Below are 26,203 nucleotides of genomic sequence, written 5' to 3' on the forward strand. Positions count from 1 at the left end.
TAGAGAAAAAAAAGAAAATAATATAAACACTATGTACAAGAGAAAAAACAGTAAGAATCCACAACAACAGATAACACAAATAGTAGCAGCACACAAATAGTAGCAGCAAGGTAGTCTAACATGGCTAACAAGTGCATTTTCTGCCTTAAAAAAGGTGAGTGCTAACTGTATTGAATATGGACCGAAAATAAAAATATTTCATCTTGTAAAGAATGATAAAAGAAGTCCTTTATGGTTATTGTTATACTCTGCACTCTAATCAAACCAACCTGTCCGTTTATAATATACAAATTATAAATAAATTAATAATATAAACCCCCGTCTGTCTGATACACACATCGGACATAGTGAATTTAAATCATAGTCCTGCACACCTTATATACTAAACATTAATATATAAAGAGATTCCTGTGCCATGTTGAAGCTTTGTAGAGCCAAGGCTTTTATTTTGAAAAATACACGCACAGGAAGTGCCACTTCTTCTGGCGGAACTCAAGAAAAGCGACACAGCAATGGCAGCGACCTTGTAGAGCGTGGTGTCCACAACAGTTTTCATGAGTTAACCACCTAAAATGCTCCTGCGTGGACCCCACACAGTCGCAGTCCGGTGTTTATAGGCTCCGTTTCTAGGTGGATATCATGATCTCCCTCGTCAAGGCTGCTGTCGGCGGACTGACGGGCATCTGCAGAGCCCACGGTCACCAAGGTAACAGAAGTTAGACAGCGTGAACGTTCTAGTGACATTAAACCTTAGTGATAGGAAACACAACACGTGTTACTGCTGGTGGGGTGTGTAATGTTGTGTTTATTCATGAATTCATCGGTTAACAGGGGCTGTACACGTTAATAGGCGTTGCTGTGAGTGTCAGACAATAGTCAACATCTTATTTCATCGGATATTTCACGCCAACATGCAACATAGAAGCAAATAATACACAGTGCAAGCAACGCGTATAAAATAAAATAATCACCGGCGCCAATAATGGTAAAGTCATAAAACTGTAGAATTACAGTACAGGTGACAACAAGTGCACAGAGAGACTGAGGTAGCAAGGAGCTATGCACCTTTAATGCTGGCAAAGCTGATCACCAATTAACCATGTTTCTATCTAGAGACATAAAAACAACAATCTCGAACAACAAGTAATACATATGGCTTAAATTTGCTGTCCCATTAACATGAAAAGTTCACTCAATTAAGACTAAATCAAGTCAAGAGTTTTTGTTTGCATTACCACTGTACAGGCAAATGTGTCTTCATCAGCAGTAACATATGACGGTTCTGTATTAGGCTGAATTTTGCCAAACATCTTGCCAAGAAGTGTCTTATTTGTTCCACAGGTCCTTTGCACAGCCACCTGAAAGTCCTAGCTGCTGGGCTGAAGACCGTGAATATCCCTCCAGACTACAGTGGTAATTTACACTCACTTGTTATTTGTTACCAATTTCTAAAATGTTGTTTATATATTATTTGATTTAACACAACATTTTTATATGCAAAATGTTTATAGCATTTGTAGCACAGGGGAAGACAAGGAGGGGAAACACTACAGCAAGTTCAGAAGGCGATACTCTTTGTTCAAGTACACATGTTTGCCTGATGTTGTATGTTAGTGTTGTTCATGATTCCTCACTCTTCTTTTTACCTCCTGAAGATGTGATATTGCCAGATAAACCCAAACTGAAGTTTGTGAGCAAGGTGCCTGACTTAAAAAAGGCAAGGAAAGAGATGAAGAAACTGCGTGATATCCGAGGCCCAGCCAAAGAAGGAAGTACTTTCAGTAATGGGCAGTACGCTATTGTGGTGAGTGTATTAATTCAATGCTGACAAACATTTTCTGCCTCAATTTTTGCAGTGATATGTTTTCTCTTTTATACCTTTCATACTTTCCGAATTATTCCAGTTTTTTAGATGATTTTTTCTCTTTTATACCTTTCATACTTTCCGAATTATTCCAGTTTTTCAGACGATTTTTTCTCTATTCATTTCATATGGAGACTTTTCATGAATTTTCAACTCTTAACTACTCATGTATAGTTTCAGCCACAAACTCCATTCAAACTGTCAAATATTCCATATCTTTCAGACATTTTTGCTATTATTCAACCTTCAAATCTACTCGTCTTCAGGCTCTTCCCACAAATTCATACATTCACATAGAAACTCCATTCAAACTTTAAAACGTTCACGACAGATAAGACTTTCTTATATTAATTGAGCTTCCAAGCAGCAGGAGCGCCAACCAACTGCTGCATTAACTTCCATATTAAGTGTGAGAAGAAATTTCAGGAGTGAAGCAGAAGCAGCCACTTCTTCACGTGTGGTCACATTTTTGACTGTACACACAAATTTTAATGAATGTGCTCAGCAGGCTCTTGTTTTGCTGAACATAATGCCCATTTTGTTGATAGGAGTTACGGTCTGGGCGCTAAAAGTATAGTCATCAATAGCAGTGTCAGTCATCTGTATACTGGTAGACTCGTAATGCCAACTTTCACACAAAAATGTTATCTTTTCCACCTTTCTCCCTCACACCATATATACTTATGCCAAGCAAAGAAAACAAATTATTGTCATTTAAAAGTGAATTCCTTTCTTTCTCTGTCTCTCTGTGTAATGCTCAGGCCATGGGAGGGGGATACCTTCATTGGGGTCACATAGAAATGATTCGTCTGACCATCAACCGCAAGATGGACCCCCAGACTACATTTGCCCACTGGCGCATTCGTGGCCCATATAAGCCTGTCACACGTAAAGGTCTGGGTCAACGTATGGGTGGGGGCAAAGGAGCCATTGACCACTATGTGACACCTGTCCGCTACGGCCGTCTAATCGTGGAGCTGGGAGGAAAGGTGGAGCTGGGGGAGGTTGAGCATATCTTGATTGAAGTGGCAAAGAAGCTACCCTTCCCTGCCAAGGTGAGAAAACAGATGTAAACGTGGGCCAGGGATAGAGCCCTGTGGAATTCCAGTGTACTTTATATTAAGAAAGATGACATCTCTCTATCTCGCTATACTCTTGGCAGAATGTCTGCAACTTAGTGCAATGAATAGTTTGAAAGTACAAAAACATGTTCCAACGGTATGACTGTAATAAATATATGCTACTCTTTGTTTACTACCTAATAACTGTTAACTGTCAATTATAACAATTTCACTGCACAAAGTATCTTTAAAACTCATTTCCCTCTACACAAAACCTTAGTTGCAATTAACAAAAATGAAAATATAGTTAAACATTTTAACATGTATTCTTGTTGGAATTCAAATGTTACAATGTTATTGATTTGAAGTTACTGCACTTACTCATATCTATGTGTTACGTTATTCCTTTTTATTTGTTTATTTCAGGTACTGAGCAGAGAAGGCCTCGCAGCCCTGCAGAAGGAGCAGGCTGATATGGAGCAGAACAACCAGAATCCCTGGACCTTCAAGCAAATAGCGCATGGCAACATGCTGGGTATCAGGAAGGTGCTCAGCCCCCATGACCTTCACAACCATGGACGCTTCGCAGGCAAATTTCACCTCACAGGGAGGGTGTGAAATCAGTAGCGTCATACTGTGACACCATCCAGACCACGCCACTGAAGAAGCAACTTTCAGTCATATTTGGGAATCTTTTGTGTTTTTTTATGCAAATATATTGACATTTTGAGAGAAGATATTGAGATATTTTCCATTTTCTGCTTAAAAAACTAATAAACAATATTTCAGTTTGACATGCATCTGAAGTTCTTTGTCTTATTAGTTGTAAAAAAGTGAAAACAAATCTTTACAGATTTGATATTTACAGGAACAGAAACCTTTGGTTTCACTTTTTTTTTCACACGTGTGTATACGTGTGTGTAAATGTGTGTATATGTGTGTGTGTAAATAATACAAGTATAACAAAGATGGCACGTCTGTGAATATATTAGGATTAGTGATGATGTTTATACAGCGACTGTTGCTCGGATTAGGATGCACCAATACCTGTTCTCTCATTTGTTCCAACAAAGACACAAAAGCTTTAAAATTATGTTGTAAATATCAGCATTTTCTTTATTAATGTGGACATTTTTAATTGTACCCTAATGCCTCTAAAATTCAACAATTACATTTCCCTATGACTTTTGACTGCACCTCCACACGAACCTGCGGTCTGAGAAGTAAAGTGCAACAAAACGTATGTATTTTCTTTATAATGATACATTTTACGAGGCAATGCAATATGAATAGAGAAACCCCATTATAATGCTTCATGTTTCCCGACAGACTGATAAAACATTCCTGTATAAGATGTATGTAAAAATGACATTCCCTAAAATGGCTTCAGTCTACTGGGGTCGCTGAGACATTGCTGCCCTGCGTTCAACCTCACAGGTAAAGTTTTCGTCCCGCTGTTATGAAGTCTGCGATTTGTTCTGCGTTACAAGGCAGGCAGTTGTGTTGGTCGATACGTTGATGAATTAACACATTTAATTTGAGTTATAAACGTGCAGGCTCCCCCTTTCTGGTGTTTGGTCCTGGTGATAAAGCGTGAGCGCGAAAGCAGCCTGCCAAACATAACTCCGGGTATAAAATCACTTATAGGTTCAGAGCATGCGCATTGAGCGTTGAACAGTTTTGAAAACAACACCGCGAAAAGTAGCTTGGCTGCTAACAACAACTTGTGTCTTAACGTTATCTAAAATGTTTTAAGTCTCAATTTTAACTCAAAGAAACCTCCTGTTTATTGTTGCTTCTACTACAGTTAACTTAGCCGGACAATATCACACTGCGTTACGTTAATATTGGCTACATTTTGCTTTAAAGCTGTTAATTATTTACATTAGATAGCAGATATGAAGCCCGTACGTGGTTCCGACCGGGCCGCAACTAAAGCACCTAACGTGAAAAACAAGAAAAAACCAGCAACTGAGCACCAGGTAACGTTACGTGCTAAAGTAACACTGCAGCTGATGTTGTCTGCGTTGTTCTGTCTTCACATTTAATCATGTTTTCCCAGGATCCGGAGCCCAGTGGCAGTAACCACGACAAGAGCACTCACCCAAAACCAGCACGGAAGAGGAAAGGTTAGTATGCAGGGACAATGATGCAAAAACACTGTAAGTTGTGCACCACACAGCTAACTCACCAGCTGCACTGAGCTCACTTTCTGATGCCTCCTGTTTGTGTTTTGAGAAGCTGGAGGCTCATCTTCAGTCCCTGACAAAGTCAAAGGTCAGACAAACTGGAAGCCGATGCCGGTGTCCTCCATCACTGCTCTGGAGAACATGATGGACCTGTCAATACTGTGAGTTTCACTGTTACACTCAGTGGCTCAGCTATAGGTTCTGCCTTTTACAAAGATATCAGTGTTGATTGAAGCTGGCAGAGTATTCATTTAACCACTGAGGTTGCTGTTTGCAGTGGTGTTGAACTACACTGCATATTGTTGAGAGGTGTTGTAATGTTTGCCCATTTTAATTTAAAATTTAAATAGTTATATGGGTTGGGATATAATTTTACCCATTTAAGCCAGCCATCACTTTTCCAGGCACGTCGATTACTGTCGGTGAATAATAAAATAAAGTCACAGACACTTTTCATGTTTCTTTTTTCACAGAGCAACTCTTGCTTTGAAGCGGACAGAGAAGAAAGAGAGCCAGGAACATCTGAACATAATGAAAGCCACGTAAGCAATAAGTCAGACGTTCAGATGGAAATAAATGGCACGAATCAGCTCACTGGAACTGGACGTTAACTGTCTGTAATGGTGGAATTGCATGTGAATTAGGCATGATGATGATGATAGATGTACTATAGGCGTGTGACCTACAGCGTGTTACAGAAATTGAGAAAACTTTGGCAATGATATATCTGACTCAGCATTTCCAAGGGCTGTGAGTATCAGCACTGATGTGAAGATCAACATTAGTGTAAGTGTTTCACTTACAAAAGAACTTTGTCAAAAGGTGACTTGAGAAAAGGCCATTGATGAATCATCATGCAACCCTAATCCCCAATGTGATGATTCAGACGTCATTAATTCAAAGTACAACATTGTCAAGGATTTAGCGAAGTTGCACTTTATTTTTTTTATTTTTTATTTTTTTGCTGATATATTTACCAAACCTTTTCAGCTTCCTTGCTCAATGTGCACAGCTCAAAGTTCCAGTGCAGAAACAAAAAGATTTGAAACATTCATCTCACAGCCACCAGCAGGAAACCAAGAAGTCAGCGGTCGGAAAGACGACTCTGAACAACCTGGAGGTGATAAATGTGATATTTTCAAAATGTTAAAGTTGGGATATTTTTACATGGCAGCAATTGCTTGAGATTTTCTACTTTTCTTCTAAACTGTATACCTTTATCCCTGTTAGATGGACAAGTAAGCAATTTTACTAAAGTATTAATTATGTAAAAAATAACTACAGATTAATCAATAATAAAAATAACCATGTAATAAACCACATGGTAATCCAACAAGTAATTTGCCAAAGGTATCTGTGTAAATCTGTGTATTTAATTATCTGTAATATACATAAGTAAATGCTGTAGTTGTGTTGCATGATGTATTGTTGTGTAATCTGGATTCTCAGGAAGACTTGAGGGCTGTGGTCAGCGCTCTGGAGAAGACAGAGGAACAAACTGTCTCTTTACAGCATAATTGCATTATGCTGAGAGACCAGGTGGAGGAAGAGGAGGAGAAAGCAAAAGAGGTGCAAAACACTCACACATGCCACAGAAATAAAAATCATAAACATTACAAGATAGATAGATAGATAGATAGATAGATAGATAGATATTTATTTTTTGGAACATTCCTGCATTATTACTTGATTCTATAACTTTTTGTTGATTAGTTAAAACTAGGTAAGATTTTGTTTGTCTGTTTTCAGACATGCTTGTGAACGGCTATCTAACTAACTATTCTATTTAATATTTTCATTTGCAGAAAACACAAATGTTTTAGCATAATTATCCAACAGATCATCTTTAAATCTCTCTACACTCATACATAATGTGTTTTATTTAAAGTTTTATGTTTTTGAATCTGTCTAAATAATCTTTCATCCGAAGGCAAAATCTCTCCTGGTGCATTATTTTCACTACGTAGCCAAAAACCACTCCGATGCAGATGCTTTATTTTCAAAATGTTTTTACAGGTTTCCAATATTTATTAACTCTGACAAAAGTGTCTTTGAAATTACCCTACATTAAGTAACCCATTTCAGTACTTTAGACATCAGAATTGAGGTGACCTAGAAACAGAAGTGGTTGACTACATTTCTCCACACAAATATCAGCCTGTTTGACATAAGTAAGTCTGCACGCTTCTTGTTGATCAGTTAGTTAAAGAGCATGATGAAATGTGGCTGAAATGTGGCTGTTACGTACGATCTGGCAGAAAGGGATTATTCGTGCGAAAAGTGTTTACAGCAGTAAGTACAGGAAATGTCAGTCATAATATGCTTGATATCAAAGCAGTGATTTGCATTTTTTTTAATTTCGTTTATTTATTAGATGATGAGATAAAGATGATAGAAATTCACACTTGCAGTTTCTTTCTTCCTGTCTTTGTTGGGTAGATCTTACAGATACATGAACAAACAGTTCTCAACCTTCCTACACTCCCACTGCAAAAAGATGAAACATTAGAGGTGAGCACAAAACACCCTTTCACAATATAACTTGTATCTGCTTGACTTGTCATTATTGCACAAGAGCTGTTTTCACTATTAAAGGCATTCATATATCACCTTTTTGTGAATAAGATGTGGTCAAAATGTCTGAGTTGGCACTTCCTCTACAATGTAACAGGAAAGAAAAACATATTCTGTGGCGCAATTACTTTGTAATATTGCGGAAAAATACGACATATTTCTAACGAAAGGTACAGAAAAAACATGACATCTGTGGTTCTGTAGTGTCTGGGTTGACCACATCAGTTACAGAAGTACGATTTGCTTTTGTTTCAGAGAACATTTCACAAAACACTGTCATAATATTGCACATTTACTAGAAGCACAGAGACGCAACAGTGTTTTTTTTTGTTTTCTGCAGGCTCGGATGAGAAAAATTATACCAGACAGTGACTCTGAGACTGCGGCCCAGAAACTGGGAGAAATCCTGCAGCAGTCAGAGGCCGTCCAGAATGCCCAGGTGCTGCTTCTACAGGCACACACACATGCTGATCAGCTCTTCAAGCCTGGCTTCACCTCCATCAGTGGTGCACCTTGTTCAGACTGGAACTTGACCAAATCTCTGCTGACACAGGTCTGAAAAAGGCCTTATAAAAACAACCGTTCTGGGCTACTGTAGAGACATGGCTGTTCAACATGGCTGCATTCGCAGAAGGCGACCTGCGGTGTCTGTTAATTAAAAACAGCTCATTCTAATGTAGCAAGAACACAACAATTTTTATTTTCAGGTGAATATACACACGTATTTGGAAAATTTTCTGAAGATTTGGAAGTTAAATTATTATTTCTTTCTAATGCCACTATTAGATATTTCTATTCAATGCTTTGTTTATGTGCCACAGTAATGTAATGCTTTTGAAATATTTAAAAATATTGTCATTTGTGGACCTTTCCAAGAAAATATTGATTATATAAGATCCTTTACAATTAAATGAGCAAATATTTCTGCTACCCCTTAAGGTCTCCATGCCACCCACTGGCCACCCTCTAGATTCTCCCCTACATATAGGTAGAAAAAATAAGACAAAACTATTTCATTCATTTAATTTCTCCCTTAAAATGCAATAAACTGGCATCCACACTCTACACTATGCACTTGCATTTCTGCATTTTATTAGATTATTTTTTGGCATTTTGCCTTTATTGGAAAGTGTACAGTCTAGAGGCAGACAGGAAACAAGGAGGGGGGGTTGTAGTTTGTGTGTTAACCATTGAACCTTTTTAAGTTTCAGTATTTTACAGCTTTCAAGTTTATGTGAAAGTTGTAATTAAAACAACTGTTACACTGCAATGCATTGTTGTTGTTTTTTTGTGGAGAAAGATGGCCAACTTCTCTGTTGTCATTTGAGCCTCAAGACCAGAATACATAAACTTCATTAAAAGAAATACTATACTTGCAAATGAAGAATAACTGGTTGTTCATAATTGAAATTGTGCCACGTTGGACCTTGATGTAATTAAATAGATACCATTTAAAGAAAGTGACTTTTATTTATTCATGTTTCAATGAAGAAAGAAAATAAATGTACAGTGCTACAATTCATTACAGATTAATTGCTATTAAACATCTTTTAAACAAACAATACTAATGCTATCTTGTGGAACAGTCACAAAGTGATAATAAGCCTGCAACACATTTACTTCCTGCTCAGCATATTGTGCTTCAGTTCTCTAATGGCCTATACACATGCATACATTCATTCTTTCTTATGCACAAACATTCCCAGATATGTGGACTACGACCTGTTTTAATCTGGATTTCAACAGAGTGATGAAAATGAGTCATTGTTCATACTGATAAGGTAAATTCAGTGTCACATTCTTTGTACATAGTCTTATTGGTGCATTCTCATTCAAAGGTTACCCTGGGGCCAGGAAACGGCAAATGAAATCATATTGTGATCACTTTGGCATGTTTACCATGAAGGTGTTTCCTGCCCACTGACATACGGACAAGATGATTCATGAATTGATTTTTATGCCAAATTATGACCCTGCCTTGAGCGTGCCTCAACAGAAGCAGAAGCATTTTAAACTCTTCAGTCATCTAGTTTTACTGATCACACTTAGGTCCATATATTCTCTTATTCTGAGCTGACAGTAGAGAAACCCAGCATGATTTGCTGTTTGATTAAATTCTTCCTTCAATGTTTGGCCCAGTTTTTACACTTCTGGTCTGCCTGACAAATCACGGGAGTTGAGCTGTCTTTCTCTGACGTGCTGAAATCATGGTTTCTGGCACCATTGATCCAAGCCTATAAATCAAACTTTCATCCCTCATTGGTGGGAATTTCCAGTCAGAAACTGTTATATGTGAAAATTACAGAAATAGTCAAACTATGTTTCAACTAACATCACCTTCAAATGAATGAAGGTCAAATGAGTCAACAAGATTACATCTCTACATATAGAAACTGTAATATTCTGATCTTTCAGACCCATTTAAAAAGATCACCTTAAGCATTTGTTTTCTTTACAGTAACTGTACAGTAACACATTTCACATTTGCAAATATAAAAGATTAAAACATTATTGACCTCCCGATTACATTTGTGAGTTCTTAAGTGAGTTCTTAAGCGACTTCCTTCGTATGGACTCTGAGGAGTCGTCATTGAAAAGTCGTTCAATAGTGGAGACAAGCGAAGCTCTGACAGCACGGCTTAAGCCTCGGGCAGCAAACACATACAGCACAGGGTTAAGAGCACTCTTGATGTACACCAGAAACAGAGATATGTATTTCCCAATATGTGCTCGATATTTCATGGCCTTATCCGAATGTCTGATGGCCAAGGCCAGCAGGAACCGACAAACAAAATAGGGCACCCAGCAGGTGAGGAAGAGGAGCATGGTGACAAAGAGCACGTGGTACATCCTGTTCATCCTGCGGGCAGTTGAAGGGGCGGAGGGGGACGTGGGTGTGGGGGGCATTGCTTGCTGAATTTGGAGCACAACAGCCAGGTTACTTCCCAAGAACACCAGCAGGGGCAAGATGAAACCTGCTATTGTTTCTATGAGAAACAGTGCCATGTCAAAATCCCCACTGTCCAGGCACTGGTATGTCCCGTTTATGTCTTTCAGGACGGCACTGTGGAAGTAGGGGGCAGACAAGCTGGTGGCTAACAACCATATGATGCCACAGGCCAGAGGAACGGCCCAGGAGGGGCGTCGCAGTCGAGCCCACACAGGCCTCAGCAGACACAGGCATCGCTCCAGAGCCACAGCGCAGAGGAGGAAAGCGGAGGCGTATAACCCCAGGCCTCGCAGGAATATGACCAGACGGCAGAAGACATGGCCAAATGGCCAGCTGTAGTTGTGGGCAATATAGCCTAACATAAGGGGGGTACGCATGAGCAGCACCAGGTCAGCCACGGCCAGGTTCAGGACATAAATACGGAAACTGCTGGCTGCACGAGTTTCCTCACTGCTGCCTCTGCGCACCAGGTGACGGTTCCTCCGCATTCCAAGTGCCCAAACCACCAACCCGTTCAGAGATACGCCCACCTTAAGGAACCAAGAGGACCGGCTGTCAGTTACATTCAGGGTGAAAGACTTTTAAGGCAGCTTGAAATTTGAGGAAATACGCTTATGTGCTTTTTTTTTTTTGCAGACAGATAAATTAGAATATCAATACCACACTTATGTTTGTTAAATAAATGTGAATCTACTGCCTGCAGCCAATTAGATTAGGTTAGCATCAAGGGAAAAATAGGGGGGAAAAGCCAGCCTGGCTCTGTCCAAAGGTAAAAACATCCTCCTACCAGCACCTCTAAAGCTCACTAATTAACACTTTATATCTCTGTACAAAAACCAAAATATAAAAATGAGTTGCGGCTTTTTAAAACAACCATAAAACAACACCTAGTGCAGATTGAACACATGACAAACCCTTTAATGAACACATAATCACAACTATTGATATGATGTGTTTCCAGACCTGTCTATGCAAGGGTTGTGTAAATTATTTGGAACCATAGAGGATTTCTCACCAGGAAGATAAGCAGAGTAGCTGTGATTTGGACTCCCTTGATTGCATCTTTCTGCCAAGAGCTGCTGGAGCTGTTGGAGCTAGTTCGAAGCTGGCTCATTGCAAGGACAGGAACCTGTGTTCCGTTCATATCAGCTGCTGAGGGGATCACACTGGAGAGTACCTGAAACATAGAAGACAATGACTTGATGTCACATAGACTTTGTGGTTGGTTTTTACTCTTTAATCAAAATAAAATAATAACAAAATAAAAGCAAAATCAATTTAGTAATTGACAATGGAATGATGTTTGGAAAAATGCACGACAAGCATGCTTGCACATATGAATATGGATTTCACATTATTCAGTTGCCTAAAACGCAGACACACTGATGTCCACATCACACAAAATGACACCACAAACTTCCTTCCTCAGTTTTGTTTCACTGCTGAGAAGTCTGTCAGAAATTATAAGATAACAGATAAATTACAGTATATAAAGTAACTGCAGCACTGCAATCTGACATATCCTCCACCAAACTCCACCAAACACACTTGTTTTTATCAAGTAAGAGGACATTGCATTGACTTGCATTCATTTGGAGGAGACTCACCATAACCTTAACCCCCAAACCCTGACACTAACCTTAACCTTAGGTCTTCTAATGGTTAACCATGCCAGGACCAGCCTTTTGTCCCCAAATGAAAGTTGGGTTCCCACAATGTGACTTTGCGATCATATTAAAATTCAACTTTTTAAAAATGAATACAAACAAACACACAGGCCTTGTGTCAGGTGCTGTATTAGCAGTTATGATAACAGAAATAGTAATCTCTTATTTTTACCCAGTATTAACCATTGCCTCAAGGTCCTGCATGCACATGCCTGTTTGTGTGCAGCAGGAATGAACGCAGCATGCATGCAAACACTCCTGTGTTCATGAACACACCTCAAACATTAGCAGCGCTAACCTTTTTCAAAGTTAATGATAGCAGTTGTGGTTCTCTGATTAAAAGCTCCTAAGATTCTGATTTCTACAATCTGCAGTAACCAAGAAGGAGGATCACAATATGTGCCTCAGATTCACTTTGAAAAGCTGCTTCACATCATTTGGATGTTAATTAAAAGGGTTTGCCTCTTACCTTTTTTTATTTGCTGTGTGTGTGGGAGAAATGGAGCAGGAGATAAAGAAGAAAGGAGTGTCAACTTGCTGTTAAGAACAGCCCCTCTCTCTCTCTTTCTCTCTCTCTCTCTATCTCTCTCTCTCTCTCTCTCCCTCTTTCCTGTGTGTGATTGCAACACACACTCCTTCCTATGAACATATCTATGAACATCAGAAACAAATAGTTTCGATTACAACATTCATTTCTAGCAATAAAAAGGCTAGCTTTAGATTTTATACAATTACAATACAATAGAATAGAATAGAACAATACAATAGAACAAGCAAGTAACCTAATTAGTGTGCTGCTTTCGTTTCACTTTATTCCTTTAAAACTATGGCACTTACTGTTAATAGGCCCGCATACATATTTCCTTAATCAGAATAGCAGACTTTTTTATCAGCAGTGCTGTGGTTTTAACACTGGAGTTAATCTCTTGACACGTTGACTTAAAATAGATTAAAATGTTGCCACAAACTACCTCTATATTAAAATGTAGATGTGGAACCCACTGGAGTTATAATCATGGAGGTCTGACCTTTTAACTGAAATGTGTCAAACTCAGTCACTGACACTGAAACTGAAGGCTGAATATTTCTTCCCTTTCCCCTTTTCTCCATGCGGTACTAATCAATGTATGTAATCACACTAGTCATTTATAATCTAAAGTGATGCATAGATCTAAAGTGATACATTTTGGACAATTACTCCTGACGCTGAAATACTGCCCCTGTTAATTGAAGTTGGCTGATTCAACTTTCCACTTTCACAAGACTATCCGGTGTACAGTTTGGTGTAAAGTGGTGCAGCTGAGGCTGTAGCTCAGTGGTACCACTCTAGTTAATATACTACATGTGGGTAGCTAAATATATTGCAATTACCGCTTTACATTTGCAGTTGGTTTATTTGGTACTTTGAGGCCATTTTAAATGCAATTTCAGCTAAAAGGAGCACACAAAATTAGGCCGTGTGTAGCTTTAATTTCATACTAGAAGGCTGGTGATATTCTGTATTTTTGCTTTTGTCAACAAATCCCATGTAAATATTAAAAGCAGTGCAATGATATGTCTCTTGCCCGTTCATTTCTCCTGAAATTGGACACAAATACATACTTTTTGTATTTGTAAGAAGGACAGCTTGGCACTTTTCTTTTTAACAAATCTTACTCAAAAAGGAATGAATATTGCAATTGTAGAAGAATATCAATACACTTCCTTTAACATAAAATACTTCTGTCAGTGTTTGCGTTGATGACAAGGGACAGGTCTGTTTTGGTTTCCATTTTTTTTGATTTTGCAACAACTGACCCTCACCAGTAGATGGCAGTGCTGCTCATTTGGTAAACAATGAGGAGCGCTAATTAGTTTTTTGTGACTGGACATCAGTCCATCAGTCAGGACAACTGCTTAAGTCATTTTGACATATTTGTGACAGTACTGAAAAATCTTTTTCAGATGTCTGTCCACGGTGTGAAAACTAAGCTCTAAGCTCTTTTATTACTTCAATACCAAGTGACAAAATCTCAGCCAGAATGGAAATATGAGACTGTTTCCTACAGATCATAATTTCACAGAAATAGTCACTGACTAATAAAAACATCCGGGGTTGCCAGGTTACCTGCCAGGTTACCAACGTATAGAGACATGTTTCAATATGGCGCAAGACATTTTTGACTGATATTGCTGCTCGTCACCATACTTGTGTGTGGGAGAAGCCAGACTCAATTAATGGTATACACGTTCATGTTGCTACAGTCAGCAATGGTAAGTAAGTGCATTTACTCAAGTACTGTATTTAAGTTCAGATCTGAGGTACTTTACTTGAGTTGTTTCTTTTCACAACACCTTCCACTTCTACTTGACTGCATTTCAGAGGGAAAAACTTTAGTTACTTAGCAAATTGAGACTTCTGTACACAAAACATAAGAGCTTCTAAAATGGGTTTAAACTAACTAACGCTATATACAAATAGAACCAAAGCGATTAATCAGTTAGCTGATTGACAGGAAATTTGTTGCTAAGTTAGTCATTATTAAAAGTAAGTTACCATTCAAAAACATTTCATAGTTCCAGCTTCACAAATGTGACGGTTTGCTGCTTTTCCTTTGAATTATTTTCGCACATTTTATTATGTTCCCTTTAGGCAAAAAAACAACAACAAAATACAGGCAACCAACGAAATTGCAGAGACAAAGTAGTAGTGACAATTAAAAATGATTTATTTACAAGCAAACACTAAACATACAACAAAAGGTTCTCAAAATGTGAGGCAGGATTGGCCAAGGCGGTTGTGCCAAATAAAATGGAAAACATGACAAAACTAGACCTAACTAACAACCCTAGAAACAAAATACAAACAAAAGGCTTTACTTTCTCACCTACAAAAAGAAGAAGAAGAACCAACACATACAAAGGTGGAACCAACCAATAAAATAACTAAGTGAATGATGACAATGTGCAGATCACCCCAAACATGTCCTTAACCTCCCACCACATACCTTTCTTTACAGGTTTAATGAATGTGCTCACAGAATGCAACAACAGCACAATTGGAGAGAGAGTGAGCACTCTGGGTTTCTTTTATTGAGGGCTCGGCATGATGATTGGCCAGCTTCAGATTTGTTCTTGTTGCTGAAAGCCAGACTGCTCAGGTGGAAACCAATCAGCCTCTGTTAGCCTATGGAGAGAACACAGGGGGGGGGACAGAGAAAGAAGCAGAAAGATAACACACGTAAGATTTTTAATAGTTTTGAGTTGTTGTTAAGCATTAAGTACAGGTCCTTTTAATACTTTAGTACATTTCCCTCATTATACTTTTAAGTATATACTTATACTTACATACTTTTACTTAAGTAACATTTTCAATGCAGGACTTTTAGTTAAAGTATTTTTACTTTTATTTAAGCAGAATCTAATTAAATACTTCTGCCATTTTTGGCTACAGTCAATTTTACTGTGTTTACTGTGCTTTTCTTATTCTTTAATCATTCTTACATCAGCTGAATGGTTACAGGGCTAATAAGGCTAATGGAAATAAAAACATAAACATATTTTCACACATCCATAAATTAACCATATTCATAAATGGTCATTCATTGCCAATAGGTTTACATTTATTATGATTACATGTGTGTTTTGAAATACATACATGTAATTATCTGAAACATTTTATGCTTTTGAATAAGATACATTTAGATACAGTGTGGGGGTCCTCTTAGTAATTCTGGTTTGATCAGAAATGATGGTTGGCTGCCACTCATTTGTTGTGAACTAATTTCTTTCAAGCACTCAGAAATAGATCAAATTCAATTGTAACACAAAAAGAAGTGAAGTTTGTAGCGGAAATGTTATGACAGCTGATTTCCGTGATATGAAAGTGATAAAACCTCATTCTTGTTTCAAAGCCTATGAGTTTCATACATGATACATATGCACATATACTGTAGGCATATATGTTGTTAGAAATATTGACTATCATGTATGTTTTCTACAAAAAATAATGTATTATAATACAGTTAACAAGCTTCACATTTTCTGTCTTTTAATCTCATTAAAAACTGATGTTCTTGATTTGTAATAACACTGATGTACAGTAGTTTATAAACCCAGCACGTTGATCATTGCACCATTAAAAGAGTGTAACTTTAAAATTAATTTAATAAAAAAATCTTTCTAACTTTCTTCAACTTTTTCCCCTAACATTTCCAGTGGTATTATTGTTTGCACCGCTGTCCCTAAGACCACCAATTGCCATTCTCATCAGAACCTAGCTCCGTGAAGACATGATCGACACTACTTTGGAAATAAGAGAGAAGAAAGAAGCATGTTGACTGAAGATGTAAATTCAAATGGTCACAGTTTTATATTGAATTTGGGAACAGGCAAAAGGGTGGTGGAGGGGGCCAGTAATGTTAACATTAGCAGAAAGCATTAGGAGAAAACGCATGTTCATTCATAAGTCGAGCCTCCATTTTCCCAGGAAATATCTTACCCGGTGGCAGACAGAATAGCATGTCTAAAGCAAGGCTAATTGGGAACCAATCTAATTGTGGTTAGAGTCATTCTATAGCATTACATTATTGAATTAACATTTACCTCATAATGATAAGTTAAAACCAAACAGTTTCGACTTTAAAGGACCAGTGTGTAGGATTTAGTGGCGGATTACACCTAACCAAACACAGCTCGTGTCTGATTGAGAACGGGCTGAAAAGTGTGTAGGAGAAACTATGGTGGCTCGGAAACTCCCGAAAAATGAAATGACAACATGGCAGTGACACAGTCCGTCTGTATTCTCATTCCATGTTTCCATTTCCTGTTTTATTTTGAACTCACCTCTCCTGTCATTGCAGATCAATTAACTTCCTGCCCTTGTGATTGTTTGCCCCGCCTTGATTGCGTTAATCTGTGTCTAATTAGTCTCCACCTCTAGAGTATATTGTCTGTGTATAATTCAGTCTGTACCAGGGTGTCTTTGTACGTTTGTGTCAAACATACCAGTGACTTCCCAGTGTGGCGTGTAACTCTAGTTTGGGTTAATGCCTGTTTCTTGACTCTGCCTCTGCCTTTGCCCACTGAATTTGTTGGCTTGTGTTGACTGGACGTCTGTGTACTGAACCTTTACTTTAAGAAGTAAGGACTGTTCTTTTACATAAAGAACCGTGTCCAGTCATGCGTCTGAGTCCTGCATTTTGGGTTACCAGTTGTAACAGGCGGAAACCGTAGAAGGTGACCTGCGGCGTCTGTAGATAAAAACAGCTTATTCTAAGGTAAAAAAACCACAACGATTCCTATATTCAGGTGCTTATACACTAATTAAAACATACCTATGAATATTCATTTCCATTTCTCCCAATTGATCATCCTAAATGTTACTCACTGGACCTTTACATATCTACTTACTTACTTAATACTAACATAAACACCGGACTCAAGTAATGCTTTATAATTGCATTTGTGTACATAATACTTATATACACTATAATTATTGATAGAGCTTTGGAAAGCTTTGGTCTAGAAACTGAGCCTTTCGATTTTCAGTGTTTCAGTGTGTGATCTTCACCTTTCTGTTTGGAGACATGTTTTATTGATAATCAAGTGATATTTTGCTGTGCACATAGTGCGAATACTTGAGTTAACATTATTAAACAAAGTTAACAGTATTTAACTTTGATTATAGAATTAGTCAGTGTGTACTAATAGTTTCAATAACCAAAAGTTTTTAGGAGACAAAGTTGGTATATTTAAAGTAGTTTGTGGAATTGAATCATAATCAGCTTTGGTCTTTCCACCTCTGAAGCTCGCCCACACTTCCTTTAAACCTGCTAATTTTAGATTCAGGGGTTTTGGGGGAAACCAAGCACTCATATGTCACTGTGAAAGAGCAGGAATGAAAGACTGTTCTTTGTTGCTCATAGTGTTGAGCGAGATAATAATGGTATGATATTGTTGTGAGGTAAAACAATAGCAGCTTTCGGTCTGAAGCAGATGTTGGTAACGATATGAAAATAAGTCTTCTGGAGATTCAAATTTTTTTTTGCCTTTGTCTGAAATTTTCCCTTTGGTGCCATGTGTGTCACCCTTTAAGGACACGTAGACCAAGACAAGGTGACGACACATAGAGATGGAAATGTTGTCAGATCATATCAGCTGTATGTCTGTCAGGCCTCTCATGCATATCCCACATATGACAGGAAAACGTCAGGTCTCAGGTTGCCCACGTGGAAAGACTGAAAAAGAGCTCTGCTGTAGAAACAGAGAGAAAAAGAAAGTATGTATTATTTTTTTATAGTTTTGACTAGACATAAAAACAACTCATAAAACTCTCACTAACTGTCCTTTCTGGTTTCTTTGGTAGTAGCTCCTAAGAATTGAAAGTAGATGAGGTTATCAGTTAAGGTGTAGTGATACATTTCTTGACAAAATCGTATGTTTTGTCCCTCCAGTTGAACATCAAAAGAAGACTTAGATCTGCTTTCCCCTTAAAACCGAAATATGATGTCACTTTCTGTCTCTCAACATGTATGCATATTTTCACATGATGTGAATTTTTTTGATCACCAAGACAATCTGGAACCTTTTTTTAAAATGAAAAGGGAAACTTATAAAGCTACTTCCTTACTCATCTGTCAGAGGAGGAGACACAAAGCCAGACAGAAAAAGTGAGGCTTGCGTTTGAAGCGTCCTCAGCTGGCCTATTACACATTGTGAATTTCCAGTACGTGAAAGGGGGGGCGTCCCTGCCGCATTTCTGCTTCTTCCCCCGCCTCCTCATGTACTTTCAATTTTTCCCTTCAACTACTTATACGTTACAACGTTGACTTGTCTCTTTCAATACGTTTCTTCTGTAACACGCACACAGGAATGTGATGTACTTGACAGTAGTTGACTGAATGAATGTAAGAAAAGAGTTTGCATGAAGCCAAAAGGTGCAGCCAGCAAGTCAGAAAATGCTATTCGCAGTGCTGGAGAAGAGGGGGGGAGAGATAGGTAGTGAGAATGGATGGGGAGGCACCTTGTCTTCTGAGAAATAGAAACAGTGGTATGACTTGGTTACTGGGTTACCACAAGCAAACACTAAGATTTAGGGTCACTTTGTGGCATCTTATATAACAAGGATAGTGCAGGATCAGTCATTTAGTGGAAAAGGGTCTATTTCAAAACCCACACTGGTGACACTCCCATAACTGTCAAACAGAAATCCAATTCATTTCGTGACCCTGCACAGTCATAATGTTCAATGATTTTACAGGTGCCTCGATAAGGAACCAGTAAAGGTGTGAAAAAAAATAATATGGCACAGGTTTAAGCATCACTGTAACTTCAATGAAATGATCACAGATAGAAAATTTATTAAAATGTTGTCAGGCGTCTCCTTTATCCAAGTTCAAAATCCTGATCCAAGGACAAACTGTTGGTATCCCCTGAAAACCCTACTGACTTTTCCTTGAGCGCCACTAGGTTGTCATTTGTGGGTTTTAGTGGCATATCTCAGCAACTACTGGGAAGAATGCCGTGAAATTTGGTACACATATCCAGATTATCAGAAAATGAATCCTAAGGACTTTTGACCCCTGATTTTCCATCCAATGCCACCAGCAGGTCAAAGATTTCACTCATCCAGTGAAATTTCTTAACATCTCTTGAATGGAAGACTTTGTACAAACATTCATGGTTCCCACATGACGAATCGTAATGACTTTGGTGAAGCTATCTTTTCCCCTGGCAGGAAAGGATTGCCATAAAAATTAGCACACACACATTCATGTTCCCCTCAGGATAAATTGTAATCAGGTTGGTGATACCTTAACTTTTCCTTTAATTTATGGCCAAATACCAGCTAAACAACAGTGAACCTATTTGGCTCACCCGTTGGTTTGTGTAGTACCGTTTTGAAGCCTTGAATTTGGCATTATGGTTGTCGCCGTAATAGTTTGTCGGAGCCAGCGGAGGTGACGCTCTGTGAGTTGAGCTACGCTCATTGGTTGCACAGTTAAGACTCGTCCATAGCAGGAAACAATGATGGCTTAAGTCTTGGAAAAGACATTTTTATTTTTATTTGTTAAGTTTAACTTAGAATTAGTATGTACTTTGGATTTGGGGAATTGCTTCAGTCATATTTCTAAAGGTAAGTGAGGAATCACCAACCATTAGTATGTTTAAGCCCTCTTTATTTATCTGTCCATTGTCTTTATTGAGGTAGCAGAAAATGTGAGGAAGGGAAGAGTGAAGTGACTGAAGTGGTGTCCCAAATCCATACTAAATCCCTACTACATTAAATATTAATTCTATACTTTCACTGCAAGTTAAACTTCACAAATATGTGTGTGTATATATATGTATAGATACATATATACATAATCTATATATATCCAACTAATATACATATATATGTATATATACATATGTGTGTGTATATATATACATTATCACATATATTATTACTTTAAAAATTAGTTTGAAGAAGAGGTGGTTTCTCTTGCTCTAACGCAGCCATGCTTTTAATCTATTTTCCTGTCAAATCTTTCACGTGTTATCCAAACATATAATTGAATTCAGGTTCATGATGTCAAACTACCAACGTCTTTGTGACAATCTCTACTGCTGTCATCACAGTTGACATAATTGTAAATAACCTGTTTAAATCCAAGAAATCAATACACAGTATTTTTTTTTCTGTAGGCAGCATTTACATATAAGATAAATGACATGTTACTGAAAATTGGTTTTCTTTTTCTAATAGTCATTCTGTTAGAAAGGGGATTTCACATGACTCACACGCAGTGTATAAAAGAGATGTAAACCCACATTTTGGTTTACTGTTCAATGAGAGAGAGAGAGAGAAATACACAAGGTGGAGGAGAGTGAGACGCTCAGCAGAGAAGGAGAGAGACAGAGAAGTTGCTGAAAGAGGAAGTGTTGTTTACTCGGAAGCCAGGTCAGTAACTATACCATTACATCAAACACACACATACACAAACTTACTTCCTGGCAACAACTCAACTTAGATTAACATCTTGATTCTCTGCCAAAGCCGAGATAAAACAGCACCTGTTACGTTCTATTAGAACTCATAACTTATTAATGGTAATAGATAAAGAGGAGACACCAGGACTTTTACAATCTTTTAAAACTTGAACATTCGTACAGATACCTCAGAAGGCATTCTTAAACTCTTTAATACCACTGATCCTTTAGAGGACACATATTTCCAATTATTTCAGAATAACGAACGGTGTATTAAGAGAGCAGCCAAGAGAAAATGCCTAAATTATGTCTTATAGCAAACTTGAAATCTAAGTTGTTTCAGGAAAGATAGTGAAAGAACTGGGGTTTAAAAAGCTCTGTGTGTATACAGTGCAGTATTTTTGGTTTTCTTTTGGGACAATTTTGTTGGCCAAGTAAGAGTTAAGATAGAAGATAAGATGGATTTTTTAAATATATGCCTATCAGAAGAGATTTTTCTCCTACAAAAAGTAAAAAACTAAAATATTCCATTCAATTTGACAGGCAGTTTCCTTGTTATACAATCTACAAAATCTTTGCAGTTGTAACTTTAATCCAGGTTAACACAAAGTCACAGCAACTTTCAGTTACTGGCTTACTTGTGAATGAAACACTGCAGTTAACGTGTATAAATTATCTCTTTTAAACCAACCAATAATCAGTGTGTCTGTTGCCCCCTGCAGGACACCCTCAACAGCCTGAACACCAACAGTCTAAGGTAAGCATGTGGTTGATCACCAGCCGTCAAGTCAAGTCCCAGGTTGAGGTTAATGCTAATCGTGATAGGGGTTGTTCATTACAAGACACCTAACATGTTAGCATTAGCTTCACTCTGGGAGATCTCACAGAGAGCCATTACCACGGCCACCACGGCTACATCCAACACTGAAGCCATCTTTCAACTGAGGAATATAAGGCATAAACAGAGACAACGTGAAAAGTGGACCAACAACTGTGTGTCACCGATACTGAAGCCTTTCCAGCTCTAAAAATGTTTTATTCAAAACTTTGCAAATCTCTGCTGGTTGCAGCTGGCAGTAGGGACTTCACCATCTGTTGCCTGGTGGAGATCTGCACTCAACTGGGTGCCCTCTTCTGGTAGTTCATGGGAAAGATAATAACAAATGTATAGCCAGCCAGCTTTTGGTTTTGTTGTGCCATCCCAAGATTTTCAGTGGCCCCACCTGGGCAACAGTATGAAAGCTTTCTGGGGCACCACTTCTTAAACCATCGCATAAAGGAACACTTTAGTATTCTGTATGAATGAATGAATGAATGAATGTGTGTCTATAAAGACACAGAGGGTCCAATTACTGTTGGTGATTTTTATGTTTTAAGAAAAACTGAATGATGTGTTAAGAAAACTTAAATATCTCATAAATCTTTGACTTCCACATGACAATAAATGCATTGTCACAATGTTGAAAACAGATCTGTTTTCATTAACAACTGATGCTTTGGAGATATAGCAATATGATATTTAACATAAGTTGCATAATGGTTTTTATTGCAGTATTTAGTCATTGTGACAGATCATAATCTTCCTTTTGCTGTTCTCAATTTTCCTGTTGTGAATAAATTGCTCCAGCAGATATAACTGCACTGTGTCTGAAAAGGCAGCAGTTAGAGACAAAGAATAGACACAAAACAACTAAATCTCAATCACAGTTCAACTAGTGAAAAATCCTCTGGCCAGTTTATCCTCAAACAAACCAAAAACATGCATTTGTGATGAAATTCACTTGGATATTTTTTGCATTCATATTTTGTGCCTTTTGCTTTTGTTTAGTTGAGCAAAGCTTCAGACAAGGATTCAGACTGTTCCACTGATACCTGACTTTTGTATTATGTTTGTACATTGTAATGTATGTGCATGACAAGAAAATAAAATCAATCAAAATCATCTGAGGAATGTATATCTGAAGTTTGTTCTAGCTCAACCAAACGTGAGACCTGTATAATTACGTGTTTACATGAGAAAACATCTCTACATCATGCTCTCTCTGTGTAGGCAATGTCAACAAAACTCACAGTTTAATGAATTATAGATATAAAAGATGTTGCCGGCAATTTGAACACATATTAACACAGTTTGCTCCAGATGGAAATGCAGACATTTTATGTGCAGTTCAGCCGTCATTTGTGGTGCTTTAGTCTTGTGACAGAAGCCCAGTGTAATCTTTTAAACCACTTTGTCATTAGTTCAGATTCCCTGTAAATGAGGGGATTACAGCCTTGGCTCCTTAAATGCAGAATATACAGGATTTTAAAGAAAATCCCTGCCAACCCATCCATCTGATAATATTTAGATGTATTGATCCATATTGAAATCATACTAATAAAACATCAAGCTCCTTAAATAGTGTAGGATTTCCCAAACTCATTTAGTCACAGGTAAATGTACTAATGTTTAGAAGTAGACAGTGGTGGATTAAGTACTCTGATCCTTTACTTAAATAAAAGTAGAAATATCATAGTCATAAAAATCCTCCATCACAAGTAAAAACCCTGAACCCTGTCTTAAAGTGTCAAAACTCTGAGTCATTAGTCATTAAACTGGAGCTTAAAATGTCTCTGGTTAATGTGCAATAATTTGATTAAGGTGCAACTTCGGTAATACCACAGTCTTTAAAAACTCACTGCTATTAATCATTTAATTTATGTCGGCCACATACTGTGGCATACATTGACTTTACTTTGTATATATTGCAAATATTTTATTACCATAAGGTACTTAAGCTCTTATTATATTTCTATTTCCATTTTTTATTTTTTAGTCATATGTATATACCTATATATACATTTCTATTCTATATATATATATATATATATATATATACTTTTCCATATTGTAATATTGTTATATTATTATATTAATATTGTTACGATTTGTTAACATTGTGTGAGCTCCTTGGGTAACTGTAACCAACAAATTACCCCCCGAGGATCAATAAAGTATTTCTGATTCTGAATGAAAAAAATAAAAGAATTATGAGCAAAATGTACCTGAAGTTTACAAAGATACCAGAATGGCTTCTTACAGAATGTTATATTGAATATTATATTATTCTGTTTTTATTACTAATGAATAAGAGCATTTTAATATTGAAATTGGTGTCGTTTTAGATACTTTGTATACTGGTTAGATTAGTATAGTAGTATAGTACTACATCATAACATACAAGAATATGACACTATGTTTTTTATGTAAAAGGTAACTAGTAATTATAAGAGTCAAATACATGTAGTGCAGGAAAATGTACAATATTCTCCCCTAAAATGTCAAAATGCAAATTTCCGCCCTAGGAAGTATCTTTATCTTTCTCCCATTAAAGGGTGTATCCTCTAGGTTCATTTAGGGTGATCACTGAGTCAGTCAGGTTTCACTCGCCTTTCTATTCATCACCACATTAGTGTTTTCCCCCAAAAGGGGGAGACACAAAAGTACACATCCAATCAAATCTGTACTCTCTTGCTCTAAACTTCCTCATTTCGTTACTTCATTGACAAGAACTAAAACTTAGGTGTCTTCCTTGAATAAGCCTTTAACCTAAAATGTAATTGTTGTGTTGTTGTGTGTGCTTGGAGCATAGCAACAAATACAAACATTGTAATGCTAAAACAGGAAAGCAAGCACTGTCATATGAAATAATCATTTGAAAATGTAATCATAATTATAACTGGATATAACAAATTGCCATTATTATTAGTACTACCAGTAGTATTACGGTGTACTGCTGTTCTTCGTGGGGTCAGTCCAAGTGGTACCTCTTGTTGCTCAACTGCTCTGGGAACGTACAATCAATTTCAAAAACTGTACTGACTCTCTATTTCATTACTTTCAAATTTATATAATTTGAGTATCACGCAGGCTATCGATTGTGAAAAGTGTTGAAAAAAAAAAGAAAAATGAGCAAATATTGATGGAAGACAAAATAATGACATTGCAACAGTCTAATCCTAATGTACAGACCTGTTCATATTATTGTCAAGATTAAATAAAAAGCTCATCCCATGTGTTACTGATTTTCTTAATGCTTTAGAACGGCAGGGGTGCCCAGACCACCTGCCAGGTTTGGTCCCCCCTGATGTTGAGTCCTTGGCTACAGCCTTGATCCAACAATACCAACAATACAAACAGTGGCCACAAGAACTAATCATTTGAAACAGATCCATGGTATATGATGCACATTATATCCTCTAAGAGATGATTGCAGACCCACATGAATATGTTGTAGAACATCTATAGCCAATACACACTGTATATACATAAGGAAAGGCTCAGTCCCATTACAGTCAACAGTGATGCAACAATAAACAAAAACAAAGACTGGAAATAATGTTTTTTTTTAATTATAATTTAAATACATATATTAAAATTGTATTATCAAAAGCAACTCATGGGAAATAAATACAAATTCTCTTATACATCATAAGCTAATGACTAATAAGTCAGTTTCATTTATATAACCAAAAACCCCTAAATTCGCCTCAAAAAGCTTTATGAAATAATAATAATGCATTTTTGTTGATCTTGATATTTATGTCAGTATCTTAATGCGAAGAACACGAGAGAGAAATGTGCCAACCAACCCCGGTCAACCCTGTTGAGCCTGTATATGGGCGGACCGGTCAGTCAGCTGATGACTAAAATACTCCACACAATCTCTGTCCTCAATACACGGATTTCGTCACACGAAGGATTTTCCAGCGAATTACGCACAATGTGGACAATTTCATACAACTGCAGGCGGAAGACTCGTAACTTGGTGGGATTTCACTCCGGAATGTGTCCTCTGCGCGCACCTGGAGCCGCCGGAGACATGCAGAGGCAACAGATTTTAGCCCGTTTCCACCCTGTTTTATGATACTGAGCCGCTGTGGATCTGCGATTTATTCCTGTG

The 26,203-nt window shown here is 37.6% G+C and overlaps 3 protein-coding genes across 3 annotated transcripts; 2 read left to right on the forward strand and 1 right to left on the reverse strand.

The window, feature by feature from the left end:
* Positions 1-480: 480 nt before the first annotated feature.
* Positions 481-3,719, forward strand: mrpl16 (mitochondrial ribosomal protein L16). Its single transcript, XM_035652501.1, has 5 exons — positions 481-706; positions 1,342-1,413; positions 1,656-1,804; positions 2,626-2,919; positions 3,352-3,719. Exons 1-5 carry the CDS (start codon positions 640-642, stop codon positions 3,541-3,543), a joined length of 774 nt encoding a protein of 257 aa, XP_035508394.1. The 5' UTR covers positions 481-639; the 3' UTR covers positions 3,544-3,719.
* An 881-nt stretch (positions 3,720-4,600) lies between these two features.
* LOC118343259 (centromere protein Q) lies at positions 4,601-8,958 on the forward strand. The gene is made up of 8 exons (XM_035682031.1): positions 4,601-4,907; positions 4,988-5,054; positions 5,167-5,275; positions 5,588-5,656; positions 6,105-6,234; positions 6,564-6,683; positions 7,554-7,625; positions 8,029-8,958. The coding sequence occupies exons 1-8, from the start codon at positions 4,824-4,826 to the stop codon at positions 8,245-8,247; spliced, it is 870 nt and encodes a 289-aa protein (XP_035537924.1). The 5' UTR covers positions 4,601-4,823; the 3' UTR covers positions 8,248-8,958.
* Positions 8,959-8,998: 40 nt separating this feature from the next.
* On the reverse strand, positions 8,999-12,860 carry LOC118343250 (C3a anaphylatoxin chemotactic receptor). Its single transcript, XM_035682019.1, has 3 exons — positions 12,775-12,860; positions 11,654-11,815; positions 8,999-11,168 (listed from the first exon to the last, which is right to left on the reverse strand). The coding sequence occupies exons 2-3, from the start codon at positions 11,780-11,782 to the stop codon at positions 10,212-10,214; spliced, it is 1,086 nt and encodes a 361-aa protein (XP_035537912.1). The 5' UTR covers positions 11,783-11,815; positions 12,775-12,860; the 3' UTR covers positions 8,999-10,211.
* Between the last annotated feature and the right edge of the window lie 13,343 nt (positions 12,861-26,203).

This window comes from Morone saxatilis, unplaced genomic scaffold (assembly GCF_004916995.1).
Source record: "Morone saxatilis isolate NCDOM2014 unplaced genomic scaffold, NCSU_SB_2.0 Contig11, whole genome shotgun sequence".
In the NCBI taxonomy this organism is placed as follows: domain Eukaryota; kingdom Metazoa; phylum Chordata; class Actinopteri; family Moronidae; genus Morone; species Morone saxatilis.